This window comes from Myotis myotis, unplaced genomic scaffold (genome assembly GCF_014108235.1).
Source record: "Myotis myotis isolate mMyoMyo1 unplaced genomic scaffold, mMyoMyo1.p scaffold_m19_p_7, whole genome shotgun sequence".
Taxonomy (NCBI): domain Eukaryota; kingdom Metazoa; phylum Chordata; class Mammalia; order Chiroptera; family Vespertilionidae; genus Myotis; species Myotis myotis.
In genome coordinates, this window is record NW_023416379.1 from 7,752,118 (window position 1) to 7,765,059 (window position 12,942).

Here is a 12,942-nt window from a genome sequence, read left to right on the forward strand (position 1 = left end):
ACCGTACTATTGTCTGAGGCAACTAGTTTGTTTTGTTCTCTTTTCTTTTCTTTTTTGCTTAATCCCTTCACCTTTTTTCACCCAGCCCCACAAACCCCGCCTCCCCTCTGACGGCTGACAGTCTGTTTTATATCTATGAATCTGTGTCTATTTTGTTTATTAGTCCATTTTGTACATTACATTCCACGTAAAGTGAGGTCATATAATGCTTGTCTTTCTCTGACTGGCTTATTTCACTTAGCATATGGTATTTAGGTCCATACATGCTGTCTCAAAAGGTAAGATTTCTTTATTTTTTATGACTGAGTAGTATTCCATTGTGTAAATGTACTCTAGTTTTTTAATCTACTTCTTTAAAGATAGGCACTTGGGATGCTTCCAGATCTTGGCTGCTGTACATAATGCTGCAATGAGCATAGGGGTACATATATTCTTTCAGATTAGTATTTCAGGTTCCTTTGAGTATATTCCCAGAATTGGAATTGCTGAGTCAAGTGGTTCCATTTTTTATTTTTTGAGGCTGCACCAATATGCACTCCCACCACCAGTACACAAGGGTTCCCTTTTCCCCACATCTTTGCCAGTGCATGTTGTTTGTTGATTTATTAATGATAGCCATTCTGACAGTTGTGAGGTGATATCTCATTGTGGTTCTAATTTGCATTTCTCTGATGAATAGTGACATTGAGTGTGTTTTCATATGTCTATTGGCTATCTGTATGTCCACTTTGGAAAGGTGTCTGTCTATTCAGGTCCTTTGCCCATTTTTTAATAGGATTGTTTGTTATTTTGGTGTTGAGTTATATAAATTTTTACAAAGTATGTATATAAACCCCTTATCAGATGTATCACTGGCAAATATGTTCTCCCATTTAGCAGGTTGTCTTTTCATTTTGTTTGATAGTTTCCTTTGCTGTGCCAAAATGTTTTAGGTTGATGTAGTCCCATTTGTTTATTTTTTCTTTTGTCTCTCTGGCCCAAGGACATATATTATTATTGATGTATAAAAAATGCAACTGATTTCTGGATATTTATCTTGTATCCAAATATTTTACTGAATTAATTTATCAGTTCTAGTAGTTTTTGGGTGGCATCTTTAGGGTTCTCTACATACAGTATCATGTCATCTGCAAATAATGACATTTTTACTTCTTCCTTTCCAAGGGAAGAATGACTCTGTCCTAGACACACAACTCAGTCTGTCCCAGAGTCTGCCAGGAGCCTTATCTCAGCAGGGCAGGACCCCTGGGAATCAGGAGGATGGGGTTAGTGTTTCTCTCATGAGGAAGAGGTGCTGGTCAGACCTGGAGGGAGATGGGGATTGTGGCCCCTTCCCAGAACCACACAACTCAGCCTTTCCCAGATTCTGCCCAGACCTCTCCAGGTTGGAGTCACCATGAGTTGGTAGGATGGTCCCATGGGAGCCCAGGGAGTGGGACTAATGCAGTGGTTCTCAACCTTCTGGCCCTTTAAATACAGTTCCTCATGTTGTGACCCAACCATAAAATTATTTTCGTTGCTACTTCATAACTGTCATGTTGCTACTGTTATGAATCGTAATGTAAATATCTGATATGCAGGATGGTCTTAGGCGACCCCTGTGAAAGGGTCATTCGACCGCCAAAGGGGTCGCGACCCACAGGTTGAGAACCACTGGTCTAGTGGATCTCACAAGAGGGGAGGCACCAGTGTAGTTCATGGGTAAGTGAGAAGAATAACCCCACCCCACCTTAAAGCTATACCATTCAATCACTGACACCCCCTGAGTCTGCCCAGACCTGTATACCCTGGCCCAGGCAGCTGACACATGGATGGGAGCAGACCGAGCCCTTTTCATGTCTCTGCTCTTCCTACCAGTCTTGATGTGGCTTCTTCTGTAAATCTTTGGTAATAGACTTCTCAGCAGGGCACATGCTCCATAGTGTGGGAAACATGAATTTCAGAGAGAGTGGGGCTATTATATTCCCCCAGGCTGATGCCATATGAAGGGGAATTCCCCACCCAAGAAAGATGGCATCTGTGGTGTGGGAGAGGGACTCAGCACAGGTATCCTGGTGACTGTCCCTTCAGATGTCTCCCCAGAGCCACAAAACCCAGTCTATTCTCTTGTGACTCCAGTCCATTCTGCCTTCCCTCGCTAGAATCCCAGTGTGAGTGGCTGCAGATGAGATTTTGTGTGTTGGTTCTTTAAAAGAACCTGTGTCTCCAGCAGACTCCCATCTCCCTTGGCAGAAAAAATCTCCACCATTTTCACAACTAGACATTATATATACCTCTTCCTTGCTCAGGTGCTGTGGGCTGGGGAGCCCTGTTTGGTTTGGGGACCCCATGCTTCTCAGAGGGAACCTTTGCAGCTGAGATATCCCTCTGGGAGCTCAGCCACCATCATGGGAGCAGAGCCAGCCCTTTTCATGTCTCGGCCCTTCCTACCAGTCTTGATGTGGCTTCTTCTGTAAATCCTTGGTCACAAGACTTCTCTTCAGCCAGTCTTCAGTTGGTTATTCAGGTTGATTCTCTATATTTTAGTTGTGACTCCAGTTTGGCTGAGAGAAGGTAAGCGTAGCTTCACCCACATCACAGCCATCTTGGATCTTCCTAACTATTTTGCTTTTCATATGGAAATAGCAAATGTGCTTTTGTTGTAGATTACTAAACATTGAATGGTACTACTTTCTCTATTTAGCAAGTTATTTTATTTCTCTATCTTAAGATTCAAAAAAAGATAATATCATTCCAGCTACTGAAAAACTGTTATACTATATTCAACTATGTTATTGTTTCAGAAATAAATGACCTTCTTTCTTTATCACTAATCTAACGTTTCTCCGTTGTAACAGAAAGTTCTCCAGTTTGAAAGTAAAAGCACATTTTATAAAAACAGTGGAGCACACTCGGTAATACTTCACCTTATTATAACACCACATTACAGAATAAGATCAACCAGTTTAAACTCCCATGCCAACATTTTCCTGTTAAGTAGAAACACAAATGGTATTTTTTAAATACAAAGCTGAGAAACATTTCTGTACTTTTTATTACTTTGTACTTGATGATCACTTCATATGGCAACAACACAGAGAATAAAACCCAGATGATATAATTACAGAACACTTTTCTTTTTACAATCCCTGACAAAGAATATATATATGTATCAGCCAAGAGATGTTTCATTTTTGTTCTCTTTATAAGTTGGTCTAGCTAGACCACAGAAATTTAGTATGGATCACTGTTTCCTAACAAATCCTCCCAAGGGTGTATCCATCCCAAGGGTGTATCAATCAGCCCAGTTCCACATGGACTATAGAGCTCAGAAATCTGGGGACACCAAAATGTGAGTGGCCCATCATTTGGACTGTTTCCAACTCTGGGTGTAATTGAAACAGTGGATGGGACAAGAAGCCAGAACAAAAAAAGCTTTTGAAAAATAATTGTGATGAAACACTTAGGTATAAATATGAAAGGTTTGTATAGACTTGCGTACATCATGAGACGTACCTGTGGATCAGGGTGCCCTACTACTTGTAAAACAGTGAGGACTGAGGAAACCTATCAGGACTCAGTGATGGTCTGCCTCTTGCAGGGTTCTGCTAATGTGTCATTTCAGGGCAGAGCTTAGTTCTGTTCCCCGAACATGTACTTATTGAGATTAATTTTTCTCCACTTACCTTACCAACACGCCCTACCAGTTCCAACAGGATTAGCATTTAGTGAGGAAAACCGATGACGGAATCACTTACAGAATTTCTGTATGTTTTTCAAATAACATTATATTGATTAATGAGTGTTCTGAATTACTATTTATGTTTCTCCTTTCAAAGATTCCACTTCAAGCAATTATTCTGCTTAATTTATTTTTTAACATTCGACTATGACTTTACTCATATTACTATATTTAAGTTACATGGAAAGGACAACCAAGCAGTTCTGCCCCGTTTCAGGGAAAGTTATCAATCAACACCAAGTACATGGTGACAAATAACAAGGAATGGTGACATCTTTGGGTCCAGGACAAGGAAGAATGGGCTCTGGTGCTATGATTCATCTCCAAGAAGAGTATAGCACAATGGCCAGCCCAAGCCGTACTGACACTGAACCGTTAACACTGGTCACAAATTCGGATCTCTTCTCTGAAGCTAGCAAATCAAGTGAAATAATTGGGTTAAAAAACGTTTTAGAATGAAGCCCAGCTAAGTTTAAAAACCATGCTCTTGATACATTTTCCTTTCAAAATTTACATAAAACATACTTTCCCACTCTAAGAGCCCAGATTTTTTTCCCCCCTCACGCAGCCCACCATGTAACTGCAGATAGACTATTCTGCCTCAAGATGGAAAAGTAGGGAGGAAATTAATAGCATCTGCATAATATTCTCTCTGCACACTGTTGTTGGGTGGGAAATAGAAAATTTTAAAAAGAAAGGAAGAAATGTTCCATCTTAGATTCTCATAATCTCTTATTCCGTAGTTCCTGAATCCGACTCTGATGCTAAGGTGACAGTGTATACATGAAATTTTTGTTTTCAGTGAAGGAGGCCAGGACAGAGAGGAAGTTACCTCTTTTTCTTCAAGAGTTATCAGATGGTACATGCTCCTCAAGACCCTCACTGTCTCAGACTAGAGCATGCTGTAGGATCACAAGGCCTTCCTTGTAAGCTGGCTTTCTTCAGTGGCAAACTCACAGATCCAGCCTGCAGCTTTTACAGCTCACATCTCCAACCATGTGTGGCCAGGGAGCATGACCTGGTCTTGAACTTTCCTGTACTGTAGGCTAATTACCTAGCTAACTTGTTAATAAGAAATGCTCTGCCAGTGGCCTCTGGGGACAGGGTGGAGATGAGTTCTGAGTGGTTGGTCAGAATCATATCACAGTTTGGACAAAAAAAAAAAAAAAAAAAAAACCCACAAAAATAAACAGATGGGTACCACCAATATGACCAAGGAAAATTCTGCCCATTTTTATAGTTGAAATTTTAAAGACCCCAAGGTTACTTCTGGTTTTTGGTTTGTCAAGGAGACCATGAGTGGCTGTGAAACCGGCAGATGCCTCTGCTTAATCTTTAGCACAGAGACCTTTGCTTGCATTCCTATGGAAGGACTGTAGTATAGTTTCCTAGGCCTTGCCAAGTAGACCTAAGACTCAAAGAATCTCTACTGTGGTTCTGCTCTGTTAGGAACTTCCTTCTCTTGACAAAGTAGAATTTGTTGGGATATGAAACTATCAGCACTGGGTACACATGTCAATATTTTCCAGAGGACTATGCTCTGCAAGATATCTACCTTGTTCCATAAAGAGGATCGCCCCGGCTGTCACATACTAGTAGGAGGGAATTCTCTGCTACCCCAAGAATAAATAGAAATTGTCAAAAACAATGGTTTGTTTTTTTGTTTGTTTGCTTTTTGTTTTTTAGTTCAATTTTTGATGGAGAACAGTATGCAAGGTTATATATAGCCTTGAAAAAGGTAACCTTCAGATTTAGGTAGCTGGATTCACCCTTTGGAATTTCTCTGAAGTGTCATGAACCTCTAGTTATTTCATTGAGAAAATTTGAAAAAAATATGATTTAATGTATTGCTCTTATTTCTTTTTAGGTCAGTCTTGACTCTCGAGTTAGAGAGGTGATCAATAGAAATCTGTTGGATCCCAATCCTCACATGTATGAAGATGCCCAACTTCAGATATATACCTTAATGCACAGAGATTCTTTTCCAAGGTTTTTGAACTCTCAAATATATAAGTCATTTGTTGAAAGTACTGCCAGTTCTACTTCTGAATCTTAATTTTCACTTAAAGAAATCATTTTGGAGGGCTGGGATGGGAAATAAAAGTTGTCATATAACATCAGACACGGAGTTCCTGGAGAACTACAGTTTAGCATTCCTCAGGCTACTGTGAAAATAAAACCATATGGTCTTTGTCTCCATTTTTATCAAGGTTATCCATGGTTAACTTTGGAGAAAATACCACATAAAACAATGAATTGCCAAATTAAGTTTGTTTTACTCAACACTCATTCTACTTGCAAGCAAACTGTATTTGTAGTCCTATGAACAGTCTCCTAGTGTATTTCCAGAGACTGCATGTGCAAAGTCAAACTGCTTCTTTTGCCATGTAGTTGTTGTAATATTTAATCCAGTGACATAACTTATATCTGTATTTAAGGACTTTTGTGCAATATGGTCTTACAGAAATAATTGCCAAAAAGTTGGCTGTAGTTTGCGTTTTTAAATATAATCTAAGACAGACAAAGCCAATTTTTAAATTGTAAACAATAGTATTCAACATGCTATATACTGTGTTCAGTACACTCATTTTGAAGCCAATATATCTGTACATGAAAAAAGAGCTATTTATCTCTGTTTGTTGGGAAATCCCAATGGGGGATTCCTCTGGTTGTTCACTGCCAAAACTGTGGCATTTTTATTACAGAAGCATTTGTTGTGTAAAAAATAATAAGATGAAAAGAGAAAAAAAGCACAAAATAATTTGAAGATCTTCTATCTCAATGACAAATCAAAGAATGATATTGTTTTTAATTGTAACAGAAGAAAATGAATCTATGTATATATCACATGTCCAATACTGTAATTAATTTATTAAAGGCTGGCTCTCCAGTTCTCAAACAGTTGTGTAATGTATGTACTTTAGCAAGAAAAAATGATAAGCTTGATAACTTAGTTTTGAAATATAAGGAAAGGATCTAATAAAGGAATGCCTACATGTAGCATCATAAAAAATGTTGAAGAAAAACATCTGTCCCTGTGGCATATTTTCCTTGAAAGTGAAATCCAGTGAAAAGCTAAGTTTTTAACTAACACAAGTTTTATAAGGGTTATAAAGAAGATAATTCTCTATTTCAGACCTTAACTGTTTTCACATAGTATCTTAAGAATTACTTATTTTAAAAATGTTGAAACCAAACTATTAATTCTCATCCATAACTAAAAGGCAGTACAGTGCTCAAATCTCCTAGCTGCCATATTATTTTTTAAAGTCTCACTAAATCTTTAAGACAAATACTTGCCTGACATTGGCATGCACTTTTTGACATTCAAGAAAACAGTATCCTATTGTGCACCAACACAAAAAAGTCAGAGTCATATTTATATCAAGACGTTACATTTGAATATTAATATACCCTGGAGGCTATTTTTTTAATCTTACACTTATTAAATATAATATTGAGTAACCTAAAATGAAAGTTTTAAAAATATTTATATCCAATGAAAATACTGGCCTTATATTAAGGATGATATTAAAATTATAGGTTTTTCATTGTCATTTTTAACTACCTCTCATTTTTTAATTTATTAAACATTAAAAAAATAAGTTTGGGTTTTCTTTTTAAATTTTATTTTACTTGAAAGGTTGGCATTGTAAGTTTCTTTTTCCATAAACTTAAAACATGTTAAGAATTGTTTTTTTTAAGTGAATTTAATTTTCTAATTTATATAGGATTCAGGAGATACGTTTAAAAGGGCTATTATCTATTCCCTATGCAAATATTTTAACTGTTGCAGTGTTTAACAAAATGGGATTTTAAAAAATGTTTGAAGAGTAGAAAACAAAAATGTTCTGTTTACACTGGCGTTGCTGACTATCCTATCATATTCAGCACTTTTAAACACATTATTTATGAAAATGTACTTAAAATACAAGATAGAAAATATTTATAATGATAATTTCTTTTAACAAATGCCTGTTTTTGTCTGAAAGTGTTAGTGTGTTTAGACATACTTTATCCATGTCAATTAGATATTTACTATTTGAATAATAGTTTTCAGTAATATGTTGAAAAATGATAAAGATGTTTACAAAAAGTCATATTTTTTTTCCTAAAGAGTGAAGAAAAACCTAAAAGAATCATCACTTCTATTGTGAATTTCTATTGTTCCTGAATTATTTAATTTTTTGGTTAGAATTGAGTTTATTATGCTACTATGATGTATACACATATATGTTGTAATATCATACTTGTTGCTGTGTTTGAAGCACAATAAATTGGTGCACATGACTAGAAAATATGTACTATATTATGATATACTGCATGCATCAATCTTTTAAATGTACACTTTATATTCTTGTTGTTACTATATATGATGGTGACCTGCTAGTCGTAAGTTATCTTTATAAGATACTTTGGGTTCTTAGATGAATTGTCTGTTTGACAATACTTTTAATATTTTACCAAATGTAAAAGATAAGGGCCCTTATAAAGAGTCCTGATCTGTAACTTGGGCATTTGTAGAATACAGATTTTGAAGTTAGTATATCCTTTTGAAACCTGATTAGGAAGTTGTTTTGAGAATGATTCTAGAGTAGATTTTACACATCAGATGTCCCTAACCATGCTATGTAGCATTTCTGTGCTAAATTCCTACTTTGGAGGGAGGGGAGGGTTACTCATTTAATTTCAAAATGTTTAAAGTTTCTATCTAAGAGTATGTCTGTATATTTGAAACTCTACAAATTTGCTTTAATTACAGAGCTATAATAAACAAACAAATGCCCTCAAATGGTGTCTATGCTACCATTCCAAGAGCACAATATTTGTTTTGGTAGAATTAGACTTTCCCAGTGAGTGAATTCCTCCCTGAGGAAAAATTAGCACTTTAGAAGGTACACATGTGTTTCAGATTGCCAAGATCTCTTTGTATACTGTTAGAATCTGCTAATGCGCACAGAAAGAGGTTAATGCTTTTTCTATAGTGCCTATGATGGAAAGAAAAGTAGAGGATATAGATTATATATAAATATATAGAAATAAACTGGAGAGCCAGAGGTGGATCTTGCATATAGATCACACTAGTAATGGATGGGTGACACTTCTTCCTTACTATAGATAATTATTATGTTACCCAAAGGTAATATAGATACCCCAACAGTGTTACAAGGCAGCTGTAAGTGCAGTAGGTGCACTGGCATATGAACAACTATAGCAAAACACAATTTTGATGTCAATGTTATTCAGTGCAAAAATCAAGACCATAATGTGGTCTTTTTTTTTTTTAAATCTTAAAATCTGTACATAGGATGACCAGTTTTGATATTTGGTCATGGTGCATGGGGTGTTTAATAGTAAGTATCCTTTAACGTTGCCTAGATTCTTATTTACAGAATGAAATGTATATCCTATTTTTACCTGATAATTCAGTTTTGCAAAAGGACTATAGAAATAGGTAGATAATGTTTATTTATTAGGGGCAAAAATACATTTTCACCATTTTAATCTGATTTAAAATAATATCTGATTCTTAATTTTTAATTTATCTATTTTCCCCATACACTTTTAACTTATGCTGAAAAAAATAAGTCATTGTAATTGTGACAAATTACATTTGCAAAAAATACAATATATCAGATGCATCGAGGAAAAAATGTACAATCAGAAAATAAAATAAGAACCTTGTGAATGCCACCTAAATTTCCTAGATCTAAAATGCCTTTAACTAGTACCCTATGAAACATGAATTTTGAAAACTTTGCACTGCATACTTTGGCAAATTATTGTGAAAGGTGGTCAAGCTATTTCCAGAAAATCTTCCGGCCTGTGTATTTATGCTGATAGTTATAATGGTTAATTTTCAAAGTGTACTTTTGCAAAGGCTTCTATTTATGTGCTCTTTTCAGTTCTTTATAAATTTCTGACAAATATACAATGTTAGTTCTCCTGAGAAAATAATATTAAATCTGTAAAAATTTTAGCTATTCCTCACTTGCTACAACTGAAAATATTTATCAATAAAACTGATACCAAAAATTTGTTTCAGATGTTCCCTGAAACATTCTTAATATTATCCTTGCAACACACAACAGGTTGTCGAGTTTTATTTACAAATATGAAGCTTTAATTACAAATGTGATTTCAAGCTACATTTCTGTCCTGTGACTGGGCAAACCATGTATCCTGAGCATGTTTCCTCATTTCAAATGCAGAATATTCTCTATAAGATGATCATAAGAAAGAAATGAAATAAACATGGATAAAGTGTTATTTTAACAAAGTTCTCCAGCTCAATAAAAATTACCATTTTTCAAGAATGTATACACTAAATGCCATTTTAATGCACTTCTCTCATATTTTTTTCAAACCATACTTTAAAAGTATTACTTAGTTATTCATCCAAAAAATACAACCAAGATTATTTTCAGATGGAGGAATATATGAATGTCATGCTTTGTTCAATAATGTGATTCAAAATCACTGTTTTCAGTTCACTAACATCATTCTGAACCTACAATTAAGAAAAAAAATCACACACATGGAGATATATATGGTTAGATGTGTGTGTATAATAGAGGTTTAAATCATAGTTTAAAAAAGAAATCATTAAAAAAAAAAGAAAAATCATTTACAAGAATGGGGAGAATACAAATACCAAATAATTTGCCAAATATATATGTGGGTGGGGGGATAGAAGTAAAATTGTTATGAGATTGGCCATTAGAAAACATTGATATCAACATGGAATAGAAAGCATTTTTTAATATTAGAGTAGTATGATTTTAAAATTAAGTTTACTAGGAAAATAAAAGAATAAATGTATTTGTATGCTCACAAAATTTAGCATTAACGTTTTATTTTTGAATAATTTCAAGTTTACAGACAAATTGCAAAGATAGTACAGAGAGGTTCCATGTACAGCACACGCATGAGATATCCGTCACATAAAGAACCAACATCCGTGCATTAGGTCTACACTTCAGATTCCCTGAGTTTTGCCTTCTTCTGTCCCAGGACCCCTTCAAGATGCCACATTACATTTAGCCATCGTGTCCTTAGGCTCCTCATAGCTGTGACAGTTTCTCAAACTTCTCTTGCTTTTGAGGACTTTGACAGGTTTAAGGAGCACTGGCCTAGCATTTTGCAGAATGTTCCTCAGTTGGAATCTGTCTGACGTCTCCCCCATGATGAGACAGGTGTTACCATTTGGGGAAGGGAGACCCCCGAAGTAACGTGGCATTTCTACCACATGGTGTCACCGGTGCACACCACCATCATGACTTATCACTGGTGATGTTGCCTTTGGTCATCTGGCTGAGGTAGTGTTTGTCAGGTTTCTCTACTGTAAAGTAATAGATTTTTAAGAGGTATTATTGCATGTAAATTTATTGGACATTTATATTGAGCTAAAAAAAAGTTATGAGTAGATTCCTCAGCAGTGCTGTTAGGTTCCATTAAATGACTGCTAACAAGTACTATGAAGAAAATACAATGAACTGAAACGTGAAATGGAAAAATTCCTAAACAGTGTTAGCTTGAATACTTATTTAATGGAGGGGAAAGTGAATTTTTTCCTTAAAATTAGTATAATTACCTTAATCCTCTACATCTCTTTCGTAGTAAAGATGTTAGTCTTACTAATTGTCATAGTAGGTACTTTAAACTGATAATTATTTTGCTGAGTTTTTCTATACCGCCCTCCAATGAACAATAAACACTGAATATTGAAATAATGTAGAAGTCTTGATTTTTTCCCTTGCTTTAACCTATTTGTCATAAACGCAGTTTCTTGTATATGATTTCAGTATATTTGCTAAATATAAAAACTAATTTAAATGTGATTGGTTCTGTAAAATTTATCATATTGAACATATGTCATTTTTTTTACTACCATGTTCATTGTACTTAGTAATCTATATCCTTATTTTGGAGCCCACCAATATTAGTTGGCCATAAAGAAATTGTGAATGCATGATGAATACAATTTAAGAGATACCATGCTTGGTTATTTTGTAAAGCCAGAATAACTGTAGGTACCTACAAACTGAATAGATAATCCAGATTATATTTCCTCCCATTTAAGTTTTGGGTTTTGTTTCCTCTTTCTTGAGTCTATTTTATCATTTTACCTATGTACAATAGACACTGAAAACGCTAGCATTTTCAAATGTAATAGAATTTGAGCATGACAATAATGTAAGAAAACTTAGAAGTCTCAAACTATGTATATTTGAGTTTTCAAAGTAAATCAAATTACAGCTGTTTTCATTTGACCATATTGTGTGAACCTATGGATATTACTGTAAAATGCACATGCATTACACTGACTTTAAAAATGTTTTGAATCAATAAAGAATCCACCAATATATCCTTAACAAGTTACTGTTTCCTCATTGGTGTAACATAGGAGTAAAACATACACTCATTTATGTTACTTAAATTGCTTACACATCCGTGGGAAAATAACTTCTGACTAGATTCTTTACATTGTTCCATAAGGTTATTTTTGCACCTTTTACAAATAAAAGTATATTCTCGAAATGACTTGTTTTGAGAATTTAGCTGAGAGATTTATCATGTTGAGTTCAAATGACTCCCACCATTTCTGTGGTTAAAAAAAAAAAGAACTCAAAGTTTTGACTTGGGAAATAACTGTTCCTCATAGAGATGTAAACAATTTGATCAGTCCTGTTGTGCATCGGACCAGAATTAATACGGATTTTAACCACTGCTTTAAAGGAAAACGATTTTATAGTGTGGCTGGAATGCACATTCAAACTGAGATAAACAATGTGATTAGTTGGAGCTTTGAAGTAGCAAAACCTATTTCTGCCTTGTACTTGGAGATGCATCTCATTCTCCCACTCGCTTTGCATCTGTATGTGGAGCTAAGGATGCACAGAGGCCATGCGAGCTCCTTTTGTCTGAGATCGCGGAGTCCCGGGCGGAGTGTTAGGCCCTCGAGAGCCAGGTATTTCCCCCCCCAGCCACTCCTCCGGCGGGCTGTGCAATGGTCTTTTGAATAATGAAAAGCATTACATCAATTCACCTTCGGCATTCCCACCCGCTATTAGAGTTTTGTTGTGTTTTTTTGGGGGGGGCGGGGGAGGTTGGGGAGGTTGGGGAACAGGCCACGGGTCGGGCTCCGGAGGCTGTTCCCTGTGTTGACTGGAACCAGGCGTCACAACCTCCTTACAAAGCAGCTGAGGAGTAGTGCGAAC

At 35.7% G+C, this 12,942-nt stretch overlaps 1 protein-coding gene across 3 annotated transcripts in view; it reads left to right on the forward strand.

The window, feature by feature from the left end:
* RGS17 (regulator of G protein signaling 17) overlaps positions 1-12,096 on the forward strand; it is an 89,548-nt gene extending 77,452 nt beyond the window's left edge. For all 3 annotated transcript variants that reach the window (XM_036316521.1, XM_036316522.1, XM_036316523.1), the window contains one exon: positions 5,589-12,096. In XM_036316521.1, coding sequence (XP_036172414.1) covers positions 5,589-5,777 — 189 coding nt within the window. In that variant the 3' untranslated portion in view covers positions 5,778-12,096. The remainder of the gene's footprint in view (positions 1-5,588) is intronic.
* The last annotated feature ends 846 nt before the right edge of the window (positions 12,097-12,942 follow it).